We start from the raw sequence: 25,349 nt of genomic DNA, 5'->3' as shown, positions 1-25,349 counted from the left end.
TCTTTTCCAGGGTCCCCACCTCTTTCCAAACCTAGAACACATCATCCCTCTCCCTTAGCCTGTTAAGTCAAGAGAGCTGACGGTGGTCCCCCTTCCTTATCTGAACTCTCTTGCTATTTACTGTCCTCGGGGGTGTCCCTGCAGTTAATGTTCCCCACTAAGGCACTGGGCTGTGTACAACAAGAGGCCGCTCCACTCTGCCTGCATCCCAAGTCCCATGCTAGTGTCCTGGCACATCAGGCACACACCTCATGGGGAAAAAATAGGTGCTGTGGCTGGTGGTAGTCACCAGTTTACTAACTCAAGATCTTTGCTTTCCCTCCCTCAAGTATGGTAGGGGCCACCATACAACCTGGTCCATATTCTAAGTATTTGGGTAACACAACAGCAGAGTAGCACGTGCTGTATATATACCTCACCCATGAATGGCGGTACCCAGAAGCTGGGTACCCAGCTTGTACCCAGAAGGCAGTCGATAAATATTTGCCTTTGAAGATGTTCACGAGTCAATGGAACAAAATTAAAACTGTCTTCCAGGAAACACAAGTGTTAAGAGTCCATGACAAGTTATAAAGGGAAATTTCACAAGAACCACACTTTTCTTCCATTCTTCTTGGCCAGCTATGTGGAGAACATTGTTAACCAACCAACTGTGAAATGTTGGCAGGAAATTAGCTTTGCTTGTGTTTTCATGAAATAAGTGACTTATCAAAAACAAGCCTATGCTTCCCAGAAGATTACAAAGGTGCTGAGGAAGAAACCAATCATCAATCCTTGTTTGGTCTCAAAGCCTCAAACACACTGGCATTTTCTTAGAAACCAGGCCTACTCTAGGACTACTCAAAAGGCCCAAGGTGGAAATTTTCTGGGACTTTTTATTAATCTCAGAAAGTCTGAGGAGGACAATGGAAAAAAGGCAATCTGATCAATGGCCTCAGAACCTCTTTGGTCTCAAACTACCACCCAGAATGGAATGGCCTCACGTGGGCCTCGCTCTTGCTGTATACCTGTTGGTCCTCTGACTGCAGGTGTATTTCAGCATACCAGTCAGCTATTGGTTCCTCAGGCCCCATCCCTGAGAACTCATTCAGGAGGACTACACACCTCAGCAAGCCATATGTGGGAATCACCAACACAGCTAACTCTCACCCTGCACACAGAGCTTGCAGATTCCCTTACACACACAGCTTGGTCTGTATCCAGAAATCCCAGTGGTCCCCACGTAGGGAGAAGAAAAACTGGGGGGGAGTGGGATATAAAGTCAAAGATGCTTAATGCAGTTATCACCAGTTCTGGCATTAACACATAACCCCAAAATCCAGAATAAAATCAAGGTCAATATTTTTAGAAATTTAAGGAAGTAGAACAAATCATTAATCAAGCAAATCAAAGTTATTATTAATCACCTGAAAACATCTTAGAAGATCTCCACATCAAACTCAAATAGCATTAACAAGGCCTTAGGACATCAGCTAGTCAAGGCCCACCTCTATAGGAGGGATTCAGAAATTCTCCAAAGAGCAACATGGGTCTACTATCTTCTCAAATGGACTCTACTCAGGGTACCTTATCAATCTTTAAAATGTCCAGATGATATACTTTGCTTAAAATGTCTATTCATTTTCATTTATACTCTTCCAAAGGGAAAGAAAACTGACAAGAAACTTTTTCTGCCATAAACTGTACATTAATTTCCCTGAGAAAATGTCAAGTTTGTGGAGTTTTCTATAACTGTTTATTCCAACTTTTAGAGACTGGCTTTTCCTATTCCTTTGTTTGGAAGTTTTGTCTTTTTTTTTTTTTTTTTTCCTGAGTGTCACTATGTATCTGTTATGATCGCTTTGACACATATAAAGCATAACTATTTCAAGGAGAAATTGACCAAACCAGTACCTCTACCATAAAATGAAGTATGAAGGGGAAAAACTATAAGGCCACAGAAGATCTGAACTAAATTAAGAAGCTTGATGTAAAAAATGGCCATGCACTAAAGTCACAAAGCAATCGCCAACAAAGTCCAAATAACCAACATTATATAGGTCATGTTCCTCTAAACACAGTGCAGTCAAATTAGGAATTAACAACAAAGACTATCTTTGTTAAAAAACCATGTGGATCCTCCCTCATATTATTCACAATTATACAGCTTCTATGAAGGACATTCCTAGGACGATAATTACTAGGAAACTCTTAAATATGGACTCTACTGTGTGTCAGATAGCATTATCGTGTAAGTATTGAATTCCAAGTGTCCCTAATAGTACTGGCAAGTAGGAAAAGGTCCTACTTAGTTCTAGTGCTAGCATATTTAGGAGTGAAGTATCAAGATGCCTACAACTTACTTTGAGATGATTTCAACAAAAAGATAAAGAAGGGAGGGTAAGGGAAGGAAGAGAACTGCAAATATGGTAGATATTATCAACCAGTAAATCTAAGAGAAAAACATGAGAGTATTAATTGTGCTACTCCTTCCAATTTTCAGTAGGTTTAAAAGATTTCAAAGTACATAGTTTGAGGAGAAAACCCCAAATTCATGAGTTTGGAATTTGTACAACTTTAAAATGAAGATTTTTTTTAAAAAATGAAGATTTATTTATTTGAGAAAGAGTATGTGTGCATGCAAGCCCATTCGTGCAGATGGAGTTGCAGAGGGAGAGGGGAAAGAAACAAGTAGATACCACACTGAGCGAGGGGCCCACAGGGCTCAATCCCACAACTCTGAGATCATGACCCGAGCTGAAACCAAGAGTTTAATGCTCAACTGACTGACCTGGGTGCCCCTGGAAATTTAATGTCTGATTCGAAACCTATACAGAAGTGAATTTCATAAGCACAGAATGTAGCTAAGATGGTCCTTGGAGTAAGCACAGATTTAAAGCCCACTTACCATTAATCAAGACAGACAGAAACACTTGAAATGAGCAGACTTTGACTCAAGAAGTTAGGGGGAAAACAATGAAAACCCAAGAAAGAAAAGAGTTAAAAGGAACAAAGAAGGGAGGGAGAAAGAAAATAGAAGCAAGGAAATAGAAAAAACAAAAACATTTAATTAATAAAACCAAAGTTATAAGGGAAAGGAGGGGAACTGAGTGGGGAAAAATGAGAGAAGGAGACAAACCATGAAAGACCCCTAACTCTGGGAAACAAATGGTTGCAGAAAGGGAGGTGGGTAGGGGGATGGGGTAGCTGGGTGACGGGCACTGAGGAGGGCACTTGATGGGATGAGCACTGGGTATTATACTCTAAGTTGGCAAACTGAATTTAAATTAAAAAAAAAATAAGAAAAAAAAACAAACCCAAAAGCTGTTTCTTTGAAACTACTATTGAGATCTCTAGCAACACTGGTAATTTTTAAAAAGAGAGAAAAGGTACAAATAATGTTAAAAATGTAAAGAAAGAGGTGCCTGGGTGGTTCAATCGGTTAAACATTTGTCTTCAGCTCAGGTCATGTCCCAGGGTCCTGGGATCGAGCCCCGCATCAGGCTCCCTGCTTAGCAGGAAGTCGTCTCCCTCTCAGTCTTCCTCTGTGCTCTATCAGATAAAATCTTTAAAAGAAAACGTAATTACAAACATATTAAAGTCTCTGAGCCCTAAGAGAATTCTATTAACAGCTTTAAGTAAGATTGAAAGTGGACAACTTTAGGGGTACTTGGGTGGCTCAGTGGGTTAAGCATCTGCCTTTAGCTCAGGTCATGATCCCAGAGTCCTGGGATTGAGCTCCACATCAGGGCTCCCAGGTCAGCAGAGAGTCTGCTTCTCCCTCTCCCTCTTCTCCTAACTCATGCTCTCTCCAATAAATAAATAAAATCTTAAATAAGAAAAAAAGTGGACAACTTTAGAAATAGATACCATCCAAAAAGACTCAAGAAGAGACAGAAAACCAGAATAAACCTTTCATTTATATGTGTGTACATTCTGAAAAGGATAGTCCAAAGTCTCCCTTCCCTCCCTAAAGATATCTAGATAATCCCTATTTCATATAAACTTTCAGAGAACAGCAAGGAAAAGCTGCCCATTAAACCCATAAAACTATTAAACTAGGGACAAACTACCTCTGGGTGATACCTTAAATCCAGGTACTAATACAAAGAACAGTAAAATGAATAGTAAAAATAAAAACAAGCTTTTCTAATAAGATACAGGATGAAATAAAAACCGTGAAGGACATGAGGACATTAAACTAGCTCATTTCTCTATTTGTGGCCCGTCATACTACCTGAAGAAAATGACAGTCTTACCATGATTTGCTCTTCCAAAACACATCTGCTGATACTGAACAATCTTGTAAGTTGACTAAAATGGCAGGGCTTGACCATGCATAGGAGCCCTTTGGCGTGACATGGGAGACCAAACTCATCCTACCCTCTCCTTCTTCCTCAAGTTCATCTCAAGCAACAATAAAAGGAGTGGGGCTTGGCGGGGATGTGGGGATTCACTCACAATAACTAAGAGAATGGAAGAGACAATGACTTTTTTTTTTAAAGATTTATTTATTCATGAGAACACACACATACACGGGGGGGGGGGGGGTGTTAGGGCAGAGACACAGGCAGAGGGAGAAGCAGGCACCACGCAGGGAGCCCAACGCGGAACTCTATCTTGGGTCTCCAGGATCACGCCCTGGGTGCTAAACCACTGAGGTGCTAAATCACTGAGCCACTCGGGCTGCCCTACAATGACATTTTGAAGCTAGATCAAAATGTCCAACTGACACAGCAGACCAAAAGAGCAGAGGGAGTCCAGAACCAGACAACCTCACATGGAAGAACCATAGGAAGGCTCAGGAATCAGTGACCCTGGGTATCAATGAAAGAGTAAACAGATTCAGCTGAAAACAGGAAAATAGGCTTAAAACCACCACACTGAAAATGGGGAATTATGAGAAAGTATACGTAACATTCCCCATAGCGCCCCCCTGCAAGCTCTACACAGGAGCTGACAAGCAGTCATCAGTAATTTCATGACTCTATAAGAGTAGACAGTCAAAAACCATGACATATCAGACAAGTGTGACAGAGACAAAAAACAAGAACACACAAAAAAGGAATTTAAGAAATTGAAGAAAACATCATGGGGGGGGAACCCACACATTCTCAGTGAAAAAATAGAAATTACATCAAAGAACAGGATACTACCTTTAAAAGTTCAGAGAACAGAAGAGAGCTGAGAGATGAAATCTAACATTTGAAGGAGTTCTAGAAAGCGAGAACAACGAAGAAAGGAAGGAAATCAAAGAATGTTAAAAATATTGTTCCAAAATAGAAGGACATGAATTTCTAGATTGAAAAGGCCCAGCAAGTGTCCAGAACAAAAGATAAAAGTGACCCATTCGAAGGAACATCATTGTGAAATTTCACAGACTGTGACTGAAGATAAAATCCTAAAAGCTTTCGAAAGAAAAAACCAAAACCAAAATCAGATCACGTAAGGTGAAGCCAGAATGGCTTCAGTGGTAATAATGGAAAAAGCTCTTCAAAATTTTGAGAAAATTATTAGTTACAATCCAGAATTCTATGCCACGGCCAGTATGTTAACTGGAAAGATAAAATAAAAATGTTTTCAGATATGCATGGCTCAAAAACATTAATTTTCCATGACCTCTTTAAAGGAAGCTCCTAGAGAAGAATGTGTGCCATTAAGGCATTCCTTTGAGAGTTAAGATGTATTAGAAGTAAGATTTGTCCAGGGAGTTAAAAATTCCTGCTGAACTGTTGCCTGCCGTTACATCAACAGGATACCCGTCAATTTAAGAAATACAAAATGCTGAAGTGAAAATTTTATATGTGTGGCCAGACAACTGGTAAAAATTCATTAAGGAGGCAAGAGCATGGGTGCCTGGGTGGCTCAGTGGTTGAGCATCTGCCTTTGGCTCAGGTCGTGATTCCGGGGTTCTGGGATCCAGTCCCACATCAGGCTCCCTGCATGGAGCCTGCTTCTCCCTCTGCCTATGTCTCTGCCTCTCTCTCTGTGTCTTTCATGAATAAATAAAATCTTAAAAAACAAACAAACAAACAAACAAACAAACAAAACAAAAAAGGAGGGCAGCCGGGTGGCTCAGTGGTTTAGTGCTGCCTTCAGCCCAGGACGTGATCCTAGAAACCTGGGATCGAGTCCCGTGTTGGGCTCCCTGCATGGAGCCTATTTCTCTGCCTCTCTCTCATGAAAAAATAAATAAAAAATCTTAAAAAATAAAAAAATTTTTAAAAAAGGAAAAAAGAAAAAAGGAGGCAGGAGCATTTAAAACTCAGGCATTTCTCCAACAAGTTTCATTAAGGCCAGCTTTTAAACTTTTGGCATTTAGGAAAATGTTTGGTTTCATTAAGAAATACACATTCCCACTCATGTACCTACACCTTGATACACTGGGTCATTAGTTGCAAAAGTGGGATCAGATGTTTGTATCAGCACTAGCTAAGCACTGCTAGGCTGATGAAAAAACAGTTATGTTCTACTGCTATGAGCTCACTATTAACTTCACCTTTGAGACACATTAACAAGGAAACTTGTTATATATCGAAAAGCTGTACTGTATATAAAATTTGCTTATTGTTTCATAAATTGTAATATCTGTGTTTACTTATTTTCTACTAATAAACCTTAGAGTTGTTTTTAGAGTGATTACCTGAGAAATATTAAAGGTGAGACGAAGCTCTTTTATTTCTATCCCAAAGTTTCACTCTCAATACTAGCATCTTTCAACTACAGATTTGGTTTTGGCCCTAACTTCCATCACAACAAAATCACAAGCCTTTTATTCACTGACAGAGTATTATCACCTAAAAGGTCTCACAACTCTTCTCAAAGTCAACACCACAATTGTTTTTATATTGGTTTTCTTTTTTAAAAAATATTTTATTTAAATTCAATTTGCCAACCTATAGTAGAACACCCAGAGCTCACCCCATCGAGCGCCCTCCTTACTGTTCATACTGGTTTTCATATATTATTATGCTCTACCATGTCCAGGATGCCTGGCCCCAGAGACCTCACCAGAAGTTAAGGTTGTAGTGTCTGAACAATACAAACTCATGAAAAACCAGCTTAAAACCATCCTTTTAGAAGCATATTTTAAATCTAAATTAATATGGATTAATTTATAATGCATTTATAAGAAATGTAAATACCTAGGATAGGGCTTTTCTAAAGTACAGTGACACTTAACTAGCTCTTCAGTGTCCCTTGCTTTGTTTAGTGTTAATAGACACACACGCTCATAGCTTGAATCCCATGTACTGTTTCTTTTTACACAGGCCCTGTATCCCTTTATTGCTTCCTATCAGCAATGGAAGATTCCTATGCAAATCAAGTATCTGCCTAAAACTATGTTGTCTAAAACAGGAGTGTTACAGATGAGGCATTAGTTTAGACCCAGCCCAGTAGTTATTCCTCAGGTAAGCAAGGCAAAGGGTGATGAGTAATTTCACCAAATACAAGAACCCAACCCACTTTCTGCATCCTATACTCATGCTGTAAGGAATCCGATCTGTTGCTTCCCACTCTCACCAATGATTTTTCCTGGCCCCCTCCTGTTCTGGAGTGTACTGTCACCACCTGCCCATCCCCCAATTAACCCATGCCAGAAAGAAAAAGCATATACGCACCTTAAAATCTGTATTATTGATATATTCAAATACCAAAGCTGGTGTCTTTGACTGCAAGAGAGAATAGTAATGCCTTATAAGTATTCAAACAATAAAGTCCTTTGCCTCTGTTGTACCAATCCATCCCCAATCCCACTTAAATGAAAAAGGGATATACTCATCTTGGAGAGCCTATTAAGTATCTTCTCAAGACTAGGTGACTGGAATTTGCTTTGAAATAAGTGGGGATGGCGGTGGTGGGAAAGTGGGTGGTAGGGAGAGGAAACAAATTTGGCAACAAGTTGAGGCACTGCTAAAGTTGAGTGATGTGTGCAGGGAGGTTCATAATATATCATTCACTTTACTTCTGTAAATGGCTGACATTTTTCACAAGTGTTTTTTGTTTTGTTTTGAAGGAAATGTATTCTCTGACTAACCTGTCAGTGGGCCTGGCACATTATGTGCAGATTTATACTCTGCAGTGTTCCAGTCTGCCAACCACAAAAGGAGTGACATGTTTTCACCTTGGTTTAGCAAGCCAGATGCATTTTACAAAATTATCATAGGTCTTGGGAAATCTATCAGAGGCCTTTTCAGGATCCAAAAGGAAAATATCTATGATTATCAGTAAGCTATAATGTGAAATTATTGCCTTGGCTAGACACCCCTAGAGAATGTCTCAATTTACAAAGTAGATATGTTCCCACCCCCCCAAAATCATACATAACCAACTATTTCTAAAGTGCTACAATCTTTATTGCAATGAGTACAAAATGTCCAATATTTATTTCCTTGTACAAATTTTTCAAATGTCAGATTTACTTAAGTAAGATAAAAATGCTCATTAGCAGCAATAAGCTTCCACAATTGGGGGAGAAGCAGGGGTTTAACAGGTCAGAGAAAGAAAATCACCTTGGAAATCTTCAAGGCTGGGAAGTTTTGCTCAAGGAAGCAGGTGAAAGTTACCTAGTTAACAGGCCACAGTACATGCACACCGGTCTTTGTCAGAACAAGCAGCAGTCGCGGCAGCCCTGGTCAAAGGGTTCCTCACTAGCCTAAAGGTGACAGGGTTTCAAGACCACCAGATCGCTCTACTGCCTGGGAGCAAGCCCATTTCCTTAAGTTTGGGGGATGAGGGCTCCCCACACCTTGGTTTTCATCCACGGATTGACTTGTGTTATATAGTCTATAAAACACACACATGCCTAAGGCAACAAATTACAGTATCAGTTAAGACAAGTTATCACTTAAGTCCTATTAACTTAAAAAAAAAAAAAAGGCAAAATGAAGAGGCTCCTCATCCAACAATAGTATGTACTGGCTCACACTGCAGGCCAATTTCAAAGATTATGGAGTCCAGAGCTAGTCACTCAGTCAATCCGAGCTGATCAGGCTGATATATTTTTAATGCCAATTAGCTAGAATCTAACATATAACCATTCTTCTCAGTCTTATTCTTCAATTTGATGATACTGCACAATCTTGAACAAATTACTGAACCTTCATAGCCTTCAGTTTTTTTATCTGTACAGTATCACATTTTGGCCAACAACAGTACCTACTCCAGTGGATTGCTGAGGATGGTTGTGAGGTCCACAACAGGGCCTGTACATAGTAAGCTTTCAATGCATGTTAGCTAGCACATCGTTTCTTTAGAATGTCTTCAGCAGACAGAATCAAAGACCTACCTCTTACACAAAAAGCTATCATGGGAGGCCAGGAAAACAGGTGAGGTAGAACAGGTGAAGGACAGAAATGGGATGGGAGGTGGTACATAAAAACTTTAGCTAATCAGAAACATTAAGGTTAAGTTACTCAAGAAGAGAAAACAAAACCAAACACATCTCAAATGGCTACAAAGTAAGCATTTTTAACAAAAACAGTTTAGTTGTATCAGTATATACAATGTGACACCATGAATTAAAGCCTAGTATGAGAAACAGCAAGATGCCTTCCTTAGTGGGTCAGTGGGGCTGTGATCTCTCTGCCAGGTATCCACGTGGAGATATTTGGTTATTTCCTTCTGTAAAGTCAGACTTTCAAGTGTCAGGCTTAAGTGAAGCAAAATAAGGCTAAGTGGCGATAATAAGCTTTCAAAATTGGGAGAAAAGTAGGGGCTTAAAGATGACGTTCAGCAAACATCTGTGGGCTGAATCAGAACGAGGTAATAAACTGGGGACAGGGATTTTTCTATATACACTTTTAGGTTCCATAAAAGTGGTGGTGGCTACTTTTATCACTGGGCCATCATGATTTTTGCTGGTTTTCAGAACTACTCAGGAGTAAGGACAAACACAATCATTCCCACTATGTAATGATGTTGCTCATTATTTTGACATTCTGTGTCTTGCACACACATACTCACAAACTCATCCACTCTCTCCATCTTCCCCAACCACCAGGCACCTACCACAGGGTCCTTCACAGTGTCAATCAGCTTAATGATATTTGTTCCACCACGAAGGTTCTCCAGAATCTTAACCTCTCGTTTTATCTTCTTTTTCTTCACTGGCTTAAATACACAAGAGCAATTGGAAGTGAGATTCCTTTTGAAGTTAATAAATAAAACCTTAAAACAATGTCAGCTAATCACGTGGATACTGCACTATCTTGCACACCGTGTTATGTTAGAATGTCTAAATCAGAAAAGAGAAATCAAGATAAAATGGGGCCTGTCCTTGAGAATGTTTGAGATTAAGTTAAATACAGACTCATATAGCATATGTGTCAGATCTTTAGGTAGTTACATTTAGGACACTTACAAATTTTGAACACCCATGTCTTACTTTAAAAATAAAATGCTTTCTAGATAACTGCCAAATGGAATGTGCAGTTATAGCTCTGAACAGCTGTATATCATGCACTTGTGAATAGAAAAACTGAAACAAAATGGTGAGACACCTGCTCTTCCAATGAGTTACATGTAATTTTGTCTTCCAGGAGCAAAGACCAGTTCACTGACATCAAGTTACAAACTTGTTTCCCAGCTGCTGGCTCCTATTTCCTGTTGCCACTCCCATTTCCTCAACATCTAGAATCTGAAATCAGCACAGAGCCAGTAAACTACCCAACAGATCCCACTTCTAAAGAAAGAGATGATGGATCAGTAGAGGAGAAAACTGATCTCTGATACAGTACTGATTGGAAACTGCTACCTGCAAACCTCATCTGCTGGACAGAAAAACTAAAGCTCTCAATCAGAAATACAAGCATTATATGTGCTATTTCTTGTCTTAAAGAATCTGAAGAATGTAAGTAATTCTGGAATAAGAGACACATCACAATCAGCTACGTTTGACAAAGCACTTAGAACATTTGATTGGCACATGGTAAGCACTTAATAAATGTGAGCTTTATTATTTTCATATTTTTAGTTAGTAATAAACCACAAAATTCCTATGTAGTGGACTCAGCCTAGCTGAACCATTTGCCCAAGGTCCCACAGCTGACAGTGAAGACCAGGGGCGCAATCTAGATCTAGACAATAACTTTGCAGCCTCCCTCTTGCCCATGGTGCTCTCACTTCCCAAGTGTGGCTATGAGAGAAAGGGAACTAAGGAAAAGGAGTATTCTATCACTGGGTACTAGACACTATTCTGATAGCATAGGCAAAGAGAGTCCAATGGGTTGGCAATGAAATAAGATTTGAAAAGCCTGCGTGCATGTGGTGGTGGGAGGGAAGAGATGTATACGTATGCCAGAGAAACTGTCATCTCTTGTTGGTCACTAAGTTACAGCTTCAAACAGTAATAAAACAGAGGGAGATTATGAAACACAGAGCACCTGCATCACCTCTAACTGGGTGCTTGACCAACTGGAATCTAGCTGTATTCTTCCAAGCCAGCTGCCACACTTATGTCCCCTCCACTTTGTCAGGGTTCCCAGGAGAGTAGATCTGGCTAATGTGTCTCTCTCCCAATTCCACTAAGGAATCATACCGATTCCCTTTTTTCATAATTAGGGAGCTCAATACTTTGGGGAAATAAATCACTCAAACATGAAATACAACTTGATCAAAAAAACATCCAGAGAAGGATGTATTACAAAATAAGTAAGCTTCAAAAATGCCAATCATGAAACAGATGAAACAACTGTTCCAGATTAAAAAGAAATGGCAACTGAATGTAACACATGACCTGGGATTTTCTTTTGCTATAAAGAACATCATATGGACAACTGGCAAATGAGAACAATGGCTGTAGAATAGTTAACAGCATTGTACCAATGTTGATTTCTGATTTTTTTTATTGTGGCACTGTGGGATTACATAAGAATTGTCCTTGTTTTTAGGAAATGTACACTACAGTAAAGATTACTGCGATTAATTCTCAAGCACATAATTATATGTGTATATACATATATGTGTATGTATACATATATATAAGACAGAAGCATTAAACAAATGTTAACATTTGAGAAATCTGAGTGAAAGATATATGGGAATTCTTGAAACTTTTCTTTAAATCTGAAATTATGTCACAAAGTTAAAAGAAAAATAAAAGCTGGCTATCGTATCTATTAAATTCAGACACTGCTACCAGTATATTCAATGTAAAAAAATTTGAGAGTTGTCATCCACTCCTGGAAAGCAGTTACAGATCTGAGACTGATCACACAGGAAAAAATACACCACAGCCAGAGATCCGTACACACTAAAACCCTTCCTCTCCCTCTAACAGTGCATTAGAAAGGGGTAACCCATTAAATAAATTGCCTTTATGACAATGCCCCATATAAAGCCTTGCTTTGCTCTCCTGTAGTCAGTAACAGGTCACACAGGCACACTGTTCCTGGACAATACCACTGAGATTAAGGTATCTTTCATTATGTCCTAAGGTAACTTATGGAGCAAGTGAGCATATTTTGCTGCCCAACTGTCACCTGTCCAACAACTTTCTCAGAGACTGCGACAGCAGGGCCATTCTGAACTGGCACAATGGTCTCACAGAGCACCTGAAGTCCTTACATCCTGACAAAAGACCCAGAGCTTGTAAAAAAGGAAAGTGACCTACGGCCCAGGACACCCCTCCAAAGCATGGACATCTATTCTCTACAGGAACCAGGTTACAGGTAACTAACTCCCTTTAGCCTCAAGCTTGTTTCTCTGAACCTGGGAGATGCCCCAGAAGCTAAAAAAAAAAAAACCAATGAGCTCCCAGGGAATTGAAAGTAATCATTTTAAGGTTGTAAACAGAATGGGAAAATGTTAGAAATTATGAAGGAAGACCCTTGGCATCCTATAGAAAATAGATCATGGATTTTACAAAAATATTCTGCTTTACACCTGTAGCCCAGTGTCTGCCTTCATCTACCCACAGCTACATGGAGAAAATGCTCACTTCCATCACAGTCTCATCATTTCATCCTGCTAGACAAAGTCTAGGTTAATTTACTCCAATTGAGAGAATATCTGGTTAAAAGATTCAAAATCCATCAGCTTAACGGCCTCCCAATCCCTTCACCATTTTGTTTTTTTTACAAAGTCTAGTAGATAAAAAATTTTTTAAGAAATTAAAGTATTAAATCAAGTTTCAATAATAAATGAATTTTGGCACACACCTAGAGGGAATGTTTAAAAGGAAAAAACTCAATTTGAAATTTTTTGTGCATGAGCTCAGGAAAGGAAGGAAAGGGAGGGAGGGAGGAAAGGAAAAAACAAGAGAGAAAGAGAAAGAAAAAGAGAAAGAGAGAGGGAGTAGAAGGAAGGAACTTTCTTAAAGGTTTCTGCCCACATGGTGGAGAATCCCAGCTACTGAGGACACCCTATTCAATGTAATCCAAGAGTAAGATACCACTTCTTTCTCCCTATCGACCAACATTGAAAAATTTAAAAGACAAATTTAGCAATGGGCTGCTTAGTTAATGAAGTCAGTGAGCTGTTCTATTTACTTACGGCTGATTTTAAAAAGCCAGATCTGAGCATGATTTCAACTGCTAGCATTCAGTTGTGATTCAATTTGTGAACTAATGTATACACAGGCCATAAGAATTAGGACCTCAATAACTCCCAGCAAATGCTAATGGGCAAGGTCTCATTTTAATTTCTTTCTAAGCACAACTGAATTAATAAATTCAAGACAAGTGGGAAGATAGCTCAGAACTTTCAAACCTGTAAATAACTTTTATTTCAGTGCCACAGCAACAACTGAGAGATTAATGTCATCACCTGCAGTAAACAATTACAATGAACACTGGCTGCCAGGGATGAAGAACAGAGTAAGGCAGAAAAGTTCAGCCTGGATGACAGCATTTGACTACCTTGGGAGCATCTCTCAAATCCCCTGCAACTGACCCAAATACAAACATCATCTGAGCAATGATCTTTTTTTTAAGATCTTATTTATTTATTCATGAGAAACATGGAGAGAGATAGACAAACAGGCAGAGGGAGAAGCAGGCTCCCTGCAGGGAGCCCGATGGGGGACTCGATCCCAGGACCCCAGGATCACAACCTGAGCGAAAGGCAGAGAGGCCCAACTGCTAAGCCACCTAGGCATCCCTGAGCAATGTCATTTCTTCACAGCAACTTTTCCCTTAATCGTTCAAGTCCCATCTTTCCAATTATGCTATCAATCCATGAGACTGGTTACTCTCAGAATTTTTGTGTTGTTTCTTCTTAATTTAAAAAAGGCATACATCAGGCCTCTTGAGTCTCATCAGGAGAACGGTAATATAGTCCTTTCTGCTACTAGTTTTGCCCTGTGAAATCATTCACATGGCCCAACTGTAATATTATTAGAACAATGCTTTATTGCTAAGCGCTAGGCACAATTTTAGGCATATTTAATCCACTTTTAATAGTATTCTAAGAGGGCAGCCTGGGTGGCTCAGCAGTTGGGCACTGCCTTCAGCCCAGGGCGTGATCTTGGGAGACCCAGGATCGAGTCCCACATTGGGCTCCATGCATGAAGCCTGCTTCTCCCTCTGCCTGTGTCTCTGCCTGTTTCTCATGAATAAATAAATAAAATCTTAAAAAAAAAAATAGTACTCTGAGAGGAATACTATTGGCACGATTTTACATGAGGATACTGAGGCAGAATTTAAGTAACTGCTCAAGGTCACAGAGCTTCTCAGTGTTGGGAATGAACATCTGAATGCAGGCAGTCTACCTTCAGGGCCACTTTTGGGAAAGCAGCACTGTGTAGATCACTAAAACACTGTCATCTACCTACCCTCCCCAGATCTCATTTAATTCTCCTAACAATCCCGTGAGTTTCACACAAAACATATATGCATTTTACAGGTAAGAAAATAGAATCAAGTAGGTATAAATGAGGAAGCTGGTTCTAGAACCCAAGTCTTCTGACCTCCATTTACAACGTGTCTTTATTAACCTCATCATGAGGTGGCAGATGCTAGAATAAGGCTCTACAAATTATCTAGAGCCATGCTGTACACATGAAAATGGGTACTCTATGTCAAGATATTCTTTTTATACAAGGCTCACTCTCCAACAAACCCAAATATATTAAAGGGATAAAGCTGTTAGCCCCCAAATCTGGCAAGTCATCATAAGGAAACTGTATGTGTTAAAAAGGTTTAAACACACTGGTTATGGTGGCTTCAAACCAAGAGAGCAAAGTAACATTTTTCATTTATGCATTAACCTCACTCTGTCTAGCAACCTCCAAGTCAAGCATTTAACTTTCAGAAGAATAACTCCCCCAAATCATTAGAAACAAATTCATTTGACTTCTAATGAGTGTTTATCCATCTTCCCAGTACAGTTCAACACCTCAAGAAGTCAAATATGCAGCAAAGGTCCTAATTGCTCCTCACATCTCTAAGACTCCATGATAGGGACAGAGGACCCTAGTGCTTCTACCCCCTAGCCACCTGATCCTGAGCAAACTGTATGCTCTGGGTCTCAGTTTATCTGCAACAGGATTTGGGTTCTCTGCTCCCTTATTTCGTGATTCTGTTTCACTGTACTCTCAAGCTCAGACCCTACAATCACAATACTGGGAGCAGCACTGATTAGGGCCCCCCTGGGTGGCTTAATCATCTGGGCGGCCAACTCCTGGTTTCAGCTCAGGTCATGATCTCGAGCCCGAAGTCAGGCTCCGCACTCAGCATGGAGTCAGCTAGAGATTCCCTTTCTCCCTCTCCCTTTACCTCTCTACTTGCTCATGCTTGCTTACACTAAGTAAAAAAAAACAAAACTTAAACCCTCATCACTGACTAGTTCTCACATAATTTTTTAAAAAATATTTTATTTATTCATGAGAGAGAGACAGAAGCAGAGGCAGAGTGAGAAGCAGGCTCCCTGCTGGGAGCCCAATGCAGGACCCGATCCCAGGACCCCCAGATCACGACCTGAGCCAAAGGCAGACGCTCAACCACTGAGCCACCCAGGCGTCCCTCTCACATAATTTTTAAAATTTATATACTTTTTGATGTTACAACACTTTAATAATACCATTTTAACTACTTTTTACCATATTTGTGGGACTCAAAAATCACAAAAACTTTAGATAATACTAATGTCTTGCTTCAGGAAGATGTTTTGGTACACTTGCCTAACAAAGTACATGGAGGGCAAAAACCTACCCACCAGAGAAAGCAGAAATAAAGGAGCAAGCCCGCACCAGCATGGAGCAGACATCATTTTGATAGAACCTACTAGACAATCATCTGCTCACTAGGAAACAACCGCACAAGATAGGTCATCGGTATGCCTCCCATTCTTCTAACACTACTGCCTCATAGCACAGAATTTTAGAAATATCTACAAATATGCTAAGCACACTTAAAAAGTAAACTTGTAGTAACACCATTCTTTGCATTAATCTTGAGATTTAACCTCTGGGGGAAAAATGGATTTGCCCAACTCTTTAAATAAGACTACCAGCTTATTCTTTTATATGAAAATTTCCAAGTTGGTGCAGCATGGATTTAAAACATCATGTTTGTTTAAAAGTGGTATTGCTCCTAACTTCTATTTAGGAAATAGCAGTTTTAACTTGAAGGATCCCAAGAAGGGCTGAAATCCACACATAGATGGTGCCCACAAAAAGCTACCAGTTGTCCAAAATGGAAAAGTGCTTTTATTTCTGCACGTACCTTCCAATGAGGTACTAACAAGGGAACTGAGAAACGGATTTTTCAAAATCAAAAGATGAAACTTTTGGCATTTCAGGGGCTTTCTGCCCTCGAATGTTAACCCTTACCACCTACCCTCCTCCCTTTTCTCCTCAAAACAATTTCTGCCAAAAAAATACATAACCTTCCTATTGATTGGAACATTTTAAGATTTTAACCTCAGAATTTCACTTCAAGAGATTTCTTGAAAATCATTTTGAATTGAATTCAGTATTTCTTGAATATCAGTATCAATCTTGATTTCATATCAAGAAATTGTGCCCACCAAATTCTAACTTCCTAAAACCTCTTAAGAGCTCCAATATGTTTTGACCAAAAAAAATACTAAAAAAATCTACTGATGCTAATTAAATGACAGAACTCCTCTGGGGCCATTCACCACCATCTGACCATCCTCATTTATTGGAAAGAACTGAAGGAAAACATTACTGACCAAAAGGGAAGACATACCAGCCTCATGGAATATACCCTCTATCTTGGTCACCGTGTAGACATTAACATTCATTTCCTTCCTGCAGTTGAAGTACAGTAGGCCTTTTATGAAGAGGAAGTTTTCTCTAGATTCTTCTCAATTATTATGAGCAGCTGGTACTCTGTTAAGGACCTAATTTCCTATGACCAAACACCATTAACAGCAGATGACAGTTATAACTTCTCTGAGTAGGGGCACACACAACTTGGGATCAAGACCCTGTCCATTAAAAAAAAAAAAAAAAAAAGTAATTTTAATCTACTTTAATTCAGCCTGTGAAAATGAGACAACCACAATACCATCAGCAGTTTCTCACCCCATCCTTCAGCTAGAACAAAATCTGGGGAGAAATGCCACAGGGCTTTGAGAAAAAGAAAAGTGAAGGTGGTTTTCATCAGCAGCAATGAGTTGGTTCAGGCTGCAGCCTGAAAAGAACTTGTATGGAAAAGATACAAGAAACACTTCATTAACTAGAGCTTTGAAGGAACCTCTCAAGTCTTATCCCAGAACACAGGAACTTATTTGGAACATCTTACAAACCAATGCTAAAATGGGGTCGGGGTGGGGGGATGGGAAACAGGTGTTCCAGCTAAGGGTTATTTGGACATAGTGGTTATCAAGTAAGGTTTCCCGTGCCTACGTTTCTTGTCTGTAAAAATAACCTTTGGCTTCCATGTTGGGTTCCCTAAACATATCCAGTGAATCTTTAGAGGAATGATGCCATGAAGACCTCTACACAGAAGTCTAAAGAGCAATGCAATGTTCTCTTGCATGAACGTACTCTCACTCATATACCTAAAGGCCATTCCTCCAAAAAAGACCACAGGAAGTTATACACTTATTCTAAAAATGTTGCTACAGCATAAAAGTTTAGTTATTTTTCTGAAATTGTTCTGGAGTCAGCAGTTCATTCTTTCAAAAGCACAGCCGTGGAATATGGATATTCCTAATTTCAATTTATGCCTTTGCTTACTTTGTGTCGGGCTCCACACAGGGAACCTGCTTCTCCCTCTGCCTATGTCTCTGCTTCTCTGTGTCTCTCATGAATAAGTAAAATCTTAAAAAACAACAACAAAAAAATCAACAACAAACATTTATGCTTACTTATAAAGGAAAAAAAAAAAGTCACACGGCTTCCCCAGGTAACTTCTCGGAAGGGAATGTTTTGTTAAATATTCATGCTTGTAAAGGGGGGAGGAAAAAAAGACCATGTGAGTTTTCAGGTCCAATTCACATTTGGGGAAGAAGGGAGTCAAACTCCACATCTCCAGTATCAATTTCTCACTTCTCACCCCAGTGCCTCTGATGGCACAGATTACTCTATTTCTCTCTACTGCAACTCTGCTTCTTCATCACTAGGCTTGGATGGTACTGAGGAACCGAACAGAGCTGGTCACTTTTCTGAGAAGTGATTTTCAGACGGTGTAAGCCTGACTGTTCATACGAAACAGGGACACAGCTGCCTCAACTCTACCCTTAAAACACAAAAACAGTTTTTCAATATATCCTTTTTCACGGAGCCTCTGCAAATGGCCACACTGGAAATCTTGTATATGCAAGAGTGCTTATATTAATTATTAATTTAACATTTCACTAAATGACATGCACACACATTAAACGATCTGGCAACAATGGGGACCCTTCACAGACTAAGAATTACCCCCCTTTTTTAAGTGCATCCTATAAAACATTATAAAGGAGAATTTAGCCAACTTACACTCATTACCATGTCTCCACTGAAGAGACAACAAAAGGTGTATCTTTATCAAAGTTAGGCTGCTAAACCAGACACTAAGATGGTTTGTTCCAATTATTAGCTTTAGTGATCAGACATGTACTCTTCTACTGCTCCCAATTTCACTTTTTCTATTGGATAAGCATCGATGAACCTTCTGGCTACTACTGGTTCACTGTATCGACTGCATCTGACAAACTTTTACTGCCAAAGGATACGAAACAACTGATCATCCACTGAGGTGTTATGCAAGCTTCAAACCCATCTTTGAAGCTGCTCTAATTTTTTCCAACTTTCTTTCTGAAATAATTTTGAGCACCATGGGTAACAAAACTCAGTGCTCAAGGAGCCCTTGAATTAATGGGATCTTCATGGAAAAGCTTTTCTTTCATCTGAACCCCATTTCTTTAATAACAAATGGACTCCTTTGGAACCTTCGCTTTGGGAGCCCACAGTGACATTTCAGAACAAGTATGTTCCTGAACTATCATACTTAGATTTCAAACAGGTGTACATTCTTTCTTCAAAGTTCACAGGAAAATGGGTGGGAGAAGGAACAGTAAAGGGGCGTCAGAGAGAAGACGTGTAAAACGAAGAGCTTGCACTGCTCATCCTACAATGTGGCTGGAGTTTAGTCCTGACCAGTTAACAAAAATCTTAATGCCATTCATAAGAAACTCACCTTGAGAATTTTTACAACCACTCTCTCATTGTTGGTGATGTTAATGGCCTCAAATACTTCACTATACTTTCCCCGACCAAGTTTTCGAACCAGTTGGTAATCATCTTGATTACTGTGAAAGGCAAGAGTGACACATAAATGCCAGGACTTGGGATTAACCAAGCCTATGCCCATTCTACACCCCCATCCAGCCACTTCCATTAATCAAGGGTTGGAAGCGTCTATACATCACCACACAACTCATTCCCTAAGTGAAAGCCACAACATAAACTTGGCTCCTTTCACTGTGCGCACAGCTCCTAACCTAATTGGTCCATCACAACCTGGGGAGCAGAGGTAGGAAGGCAGGGCCCTGAGCCACTGTAGAAGGGTGAGCAAAGCATCCATCCTGGAGGCTCAGAGCGTGCCTCTCTGCCTGGGGCTCCGCAGCAACTGCTTTAGACTTCACGTCCCAAAGGTGGCCAGCGCCTGCTTTGAGAACGTGGATGTCTTCAAAATATTTCCTCTCACCCGGGCTCATTTCAATCAACTAAAAAGGCGGAGAATTTTAATAGCTCCAGAGGACAGCTGCTGCCTGCCCACCCCAAACAGAAACCCAGAAGTGTAAGGAGGAAGGGCTGCTCCCTCATTTCCACCAGGCTCCAGTCCCTGGACCCTACACTTCCCGGGAAGCAGCATTCCTCGGGGTAAGGCGGAGAGGGGTGCGCAAGGCGGGGACAAGGGGGGGCGGCGAGGCCAGGGCTGTGCGGTGGGGGAGGGGGCCCTGCCTCCAGCAGGCGGGCCGCGGGGGCGGCGGGGGCGGCGGGGGCGGCCGGGCGCGGGACGGGGGGCGGCGGCGGCTTTACCCCCAGCTCGGGACGTGAGCCTCATAGTCCCAGTACTCGCGGCTCCTCAGGCTGTTCACCTCGGCGTAGACCCGGGCCCTGCTGCCCGCGGCCGGGCCGGGCATGGCGGGCGGGACCGGGGGGCGCCGCGGGGCGCAGAGGGCGGCGGCGGCGGCGCGGCGGGGGGCGCGGGGCGGCGGGCGGAGGAGGCGGCGGGCCGCGGGGCGCCGGAGGAGGAGGAGGAGCGCGGCGGCGGGCGGCCACGCCAGGCCGGGCCCGCGGGGGCGGGCGGGCTGGGGGCGCGGGGGGCGCCGGCCGAGCCGGCCGGGCCCTGGAGCAGCCGGCGGGGCGGCGAGGCGGGCGGCGCTCGCGCTCCGCGGCGGCCTCCGCTCGGCTCGCGGCCCCGAGGCGGCGGCGGCGGCGGCGGCACCAGCAGCGGCGGCTGCCGGCCGGGAAAGGGGCAGCGACGGTGGCGAAGAAGGAGGAGGAGGAGGAGAAGAAGGAGGAGGAGGAGGAGGAAACCCGGAAAAGGGGCCGCGCTCACTAGGAGCGGCCGCCGCCGGGCCCGGGGCCGCCCAGCCTCACAGCGCCCCCTGCAGCGCGGGGGGACCGGCCGGGCCGCCCCGGCCCCGCCCCCCGCCCCCCGCCCGGCCCCGCCCCCTCCTGCCCGCCCCCCCGGAGCCCCTTCCAGCCGCTGCCCTGCGGCCCTGCGGCGCAGCGCGCCCTCCCCGGAGCCTGCCCGGCCGCTCTCGCCCCTTCAGGACTGTCCCGGCGACGCCGGCTCCGAGCCCTCCAGCCGTCCGCATGCTGACCCTTCCCGTCGACCAACCCGTCCTCATCAAGTCCCTCCCCCATGACTCACTCCTAACCACCGAGAGCAGCCCCCACCTCAAGATTCTTCCCTCGGTCCCGGAGACGCCCCCTCTTTCTCCGATGGACCCTGCCCTGTCCCCCAAGAATCCCTCAACCTCAAGACTTCCCCTTCTTTCTCCAACCAGACCCTTCCTCACAAATCCTTCTCTTGCACTCTCCCCTCACTCCCTTCCAGAGCCTTCCCCAGAACCCTCTGAATGCTCACTGTGTCCCTCGGTTAAGCAGGAGTGGGCCAGGGCGCTGGCTGCAAAGTTCCTAATTTTCTCTCTGTAATTAATAAGGGCAGTTCGTGGGGAGGCACGTTGAGACCATGTACCTGTCCTGCAGTTTGGGAGGACAGAGAGCAGGAGAATAGTGAGTCCTGCCTGAAGGGTTGGGGGAGGTGGCCGACCAAACTTTGTCCTATTTTAGGATGATGCTTTTTAGCCCCTGACGCTCTTCTCTCTTTGATCTTCTGGGACTTTCTTTGCCTTGTTTTCCCATTCCACATCCTTTATCAACAGCATTTCCCACTCAGCTCAGGTTGCTCTGACTCCAGTCTTTTTAAAAAAAATTCTGTTTTCTAGGTGAGACCCTGCTTCTCCGTCCTGATATAGTTAAAAGCACAGACTGAAGTCAAGATGCATCTGGGTTGAATCCTGGCTGTGTTGCTTATAAACTGTGTGACCTTGGGCCAATAACTTAGCCTCTCTGTGCTGCCATGTTTTACAGCATAAAAACAGTAATGGCCTTTTCACGGGACTAGGGGGAGACAGGCAAGGTAAACCATGTAAAACACTTAAAGCAGTGTCTAGCAGTTACGAAGTGCACAGTATCATTATTGGCAGACATAGAGCCTTTTTCCTATCACTTCTTCCTCCCTGAGGACACCTCATGCCCAGCTTTTGCTTCCTTCCACCCTCCAAGCTTGGCTGTGGCTGCCTCCTCTCCCTCCACCTCCATGTTCCCATACTTGCCTTCTTTCTCCTCCTCCCTGAGTCCCACCTTTAAGCTCACTTTATTTACTCGGATGTGGATTATATCTAGTTGTAAACATGGGATGGTGTGAGCTCAAAGTCCTTTTACTCTGCCACCTTCTCAAGATCTCTTTAAGTTCATTTTACTCTTTTAAAAAAATTTTTATTATTTTTTAGTGGATTTTTTATTTAGGGGCACCTACCTGGCTGGCTCAGTTGGAAGAGCATGCCATAATCTCAGGATCGTGAGTTTGAACCCCACATTGGGTGTAGAGATTACAAAAAAGTTTTTTTAACCTTTTTAAAAAATAGATTTAGGGACTACTGAGTGGCTCAGCAGTTGAGCGCCTGCCTTCAGCAGCTCAGGGCATGATCCGGGGGTCTGGGGATCAAGACCCACATCTGGCTCCCTGTGAGGAGCCTGCTTTCTCTCTGAACTATGTATCTGACTCTTCGATCTCTTTCTGTCTCTCATGAATAAATAAATAAAATATTTTTAAAAATAAACTTATTTATATGAGGGGGAGTGGGAGAATCTTAAGCAGACTCCAGGCTGAGTGCAAAGCCTGACGTGGGGCTCAATCTCACAACCCTGAGACCATGATCTGAGCTGAAATCAGGAGTCAGACTCTCGAGCGACTGGACCAGGTGCCCCATATTAAAATTTTTTTAATAGATTTTTAAATTTAAATCTCTACTTTTATTTTTTTATGTAAGCTCTACACCCAATGTGGGGCTTGAACTCAAAACCCCCAAATCAAGGGGGTTGCATCTCTATGGACTGAGTCAGCTAGGCAGGTACCCCTTTAAGTTCACTTTAAATGGTAGAGTTGATTCTTCTCTATCTCAGCACTCTATCCTTCAGAAAACTGCATATTTTGTAATGGTAATTCTGTCTCCACTGTAAAAACAGCATGAGAGCAAGGACTGAATCTGGATGCTCACCACTAGCTCACTCAGCATTTGCCGCATTTAGAGGCTATCAATGAATACAGTGTTACCCCAGAGATCACTTACTAATTACAAAGTGGAGGTCACCACTTTAACCACAAGTCAAATTTAACATCATCAATAAGGGACCAACTAACCCTGTGATGTGATGCATCAAGAAGGGACATGGCATCTGCCCAAAATGCTTAACTTGGATCTCATTATGAGGATACAAGCAGACAAATCAAAACTGCAAAATATTCTGCAAAACAGCTAAGACTGGGACTCTTCAAAACTATCAATGTCACAGGAGAAAACAACACAAAAGAAAATAAAACTCTGGAATAGTGTTCTTGATTACAGAATCCTGAGAGATAGAACTAAATGAAGTGTGTAATTCTGGATTTGATCCCAAATGAGAAAGGTAGGAAGGAAAAGGAAGGAAGGAGGGGTGGATGGAGGGAGGGAAGGAGAAAGAGTACAGCAAAAAACGCATCCTAATGAATGCAATTACTGGAGCAGTTTGAATATAGGATGTTCATTACATAAGAGTATTACATCAATGTTAAATTTTGTGAGTGTGAGACCATCTTGTGGTTATGCAGGAGAATCTCTTGATCTTAAGAGTTATATGCCAAGTGTTTAAGGATGAAGTATTATAATATCTGCAACTTGTTCTCAGATGATTCTCCAGAAAAATGTGGGATCCCAAGAGTACAAGCATACCTGGGCATAGGGGAGCAATGAGGCAGAAATGTTGACAATGGTAGAATATAGTTGAAGACTACAGGAGCTTGCAACTTTTTGATAGATTTGAAAATTTTCAAAACAAAAGCTAGAGAAGATAAATAAACCATTTATGGAGTGAGTGGACTTTGAAACTCAAGACAAAAACCTCAAACGTCTCTAAATGTCTTCCACACAAGAAGGTACAAACATTCTTTCGCTCTTAACACACCTTTGTATTTTTTTCCAACAAGTCCTTGTGAATTAGTCTAGGCCAGACTTTCTTAATCCTGAGCCCTTGAATGAGCTTCCTGGGTTCCAGGAATCCCTGACATGGTAGGCAGAGTGTGTGGGTCACTTCACAAGTGTGAGAATGTGTGTGTATGCATGTGCATTCTTTCCTTAGCATTTATCAGATTCTCAAAGGAGGTTGTGACCCAAAAATGGTTCTAAACTCCTGGTATGATTACTAGGTCTAACCCCAGTGGGGGCCCCATTCCTTGCCTCCACCTCCTCCTACCTCTGACCCCACACACCCTCCCTGCACGTTCCTCTCATCCCTCACCACCTAACCCACACCCATCTCACGTAACCTGCTCTCACACCTGCTGGGATGCCAAGGATTCACCCACACATTACTCTGGTGCAACACGCTCCAGGATTTGGCTGACACTTCACTAAATCAGCCCTGAAACCTGCAGCCAGTCCTCCCACAGCCACACTATGTTTTTATGATTTGTTGTTAGGTAGGTTGGGCTTTCTGCGGCACTGGTGGAGACCCACCACCTCTCCTTCCTCCAGCCCACTATACAGTGTGCTTGGTGTGAATTAAGATTGGTGATGGGGGATGGTGCTAATGCAGTCCTCACTGGAATAAATCTCACTTGGATATGGGGAGGGACAGGCCAGTGGCTCTTGCAGGGTTGGGTGACAGTGAGCCAGAATTGACTTCTACTAATTACTATGTGTGCGTGGGTTTGGGAGTGAGTACAATTCAGGATTACACAGGGGAGAATGCAAGAGAGCATCTTGGGTCAAATAGCTCAACAGTTTCATGCCAACTCTTATGCTCCCAAATTCTATCCAAACACACACATACACACACCCCACAAAAATATAAAACCCTCAGAAGAACACTTTCTATCTTCTATTTATATTTCTGTCTATTTCTAAAACATTTGAGAGATTTTACAGGCTTTTATTTTATACGGCTAGTTCTAAGAACTCAGCCTAATAAAATAACATAAATTATGATCAAAGAATTATTAACAGTGGTGACAATTCATGTGTTCAATATCACCATATCCCGTAAAAACCCTGAAGTTAAAACCCTGATTTTGTAGTGGGTGAATTACATGGTATATGAATTATAGACCAAGAAAACTGTTAAAAAAATCCTGAGATTGGAGTGGTAAGGGATCCTGTTTTTGTAGTTGAGGAAACCAAGACTCTAATGACATGGAGAATTG

At 42.2% G+C, this 25,349-nt stretch overlaps 1 protein-coding gene across 2 annotated transcripts in view; it reads right to left on the bottom strand.

The window, feature by feature from the left end:
- The window catches only part of CSNK2A2 (casein kinase 2 alpha 2), a 39,197-nt gene extending 18,607 nt beyond the window's left edge, over positions 1-20,590 (bottom strand). For both annotated transcript variants that reach the window (XM_041766244.1, XM_041766245.1), the window contains exons 1-4: positions 20,417-20,590; positions 19,572-19,683; positions 9,991-10,092; positions 7,602-7,652 (exon numbers count right to left, since the gene is read on the bottom strand). In XM_041766244.1, the coding sequence (XP_041622178.1) occupies positions 7,602-7,652; positions 9,991-10,092; positions 19,572-19,683; positions 20,417-20,520 (369 nt within the window). In that variant the 5' untranslated portion in view covers positions 20,521-20,590. The remainder of the gene's footprint in view (positions 1-7,601; positions 7,653-9,990; positions 10,093-19,571; positions 19,684-20,416) is intronic.
- Positions 20,591-25,349: the final 4,759 nt, after the last annotated feature.

The sequence above is a fragment of the Vulpes lagopus genome, chromosome 8, assembly GCF_018345385.1.
Source record: "Vulpes lagopus strain Blue_001 chromosome 8, ASM1834538v1, whole genome shotgun sequence".
In the NCBI taxonomy this organism is placed as follows: Eukaryota; Metazoa; Chordata; class Mammalia; order Carnivora; family Canidae; genus Vulpes; species Vulpes lagopus.
This window is presented reverse-complemented; position numbering and strand designations above follow the sequence as displayed.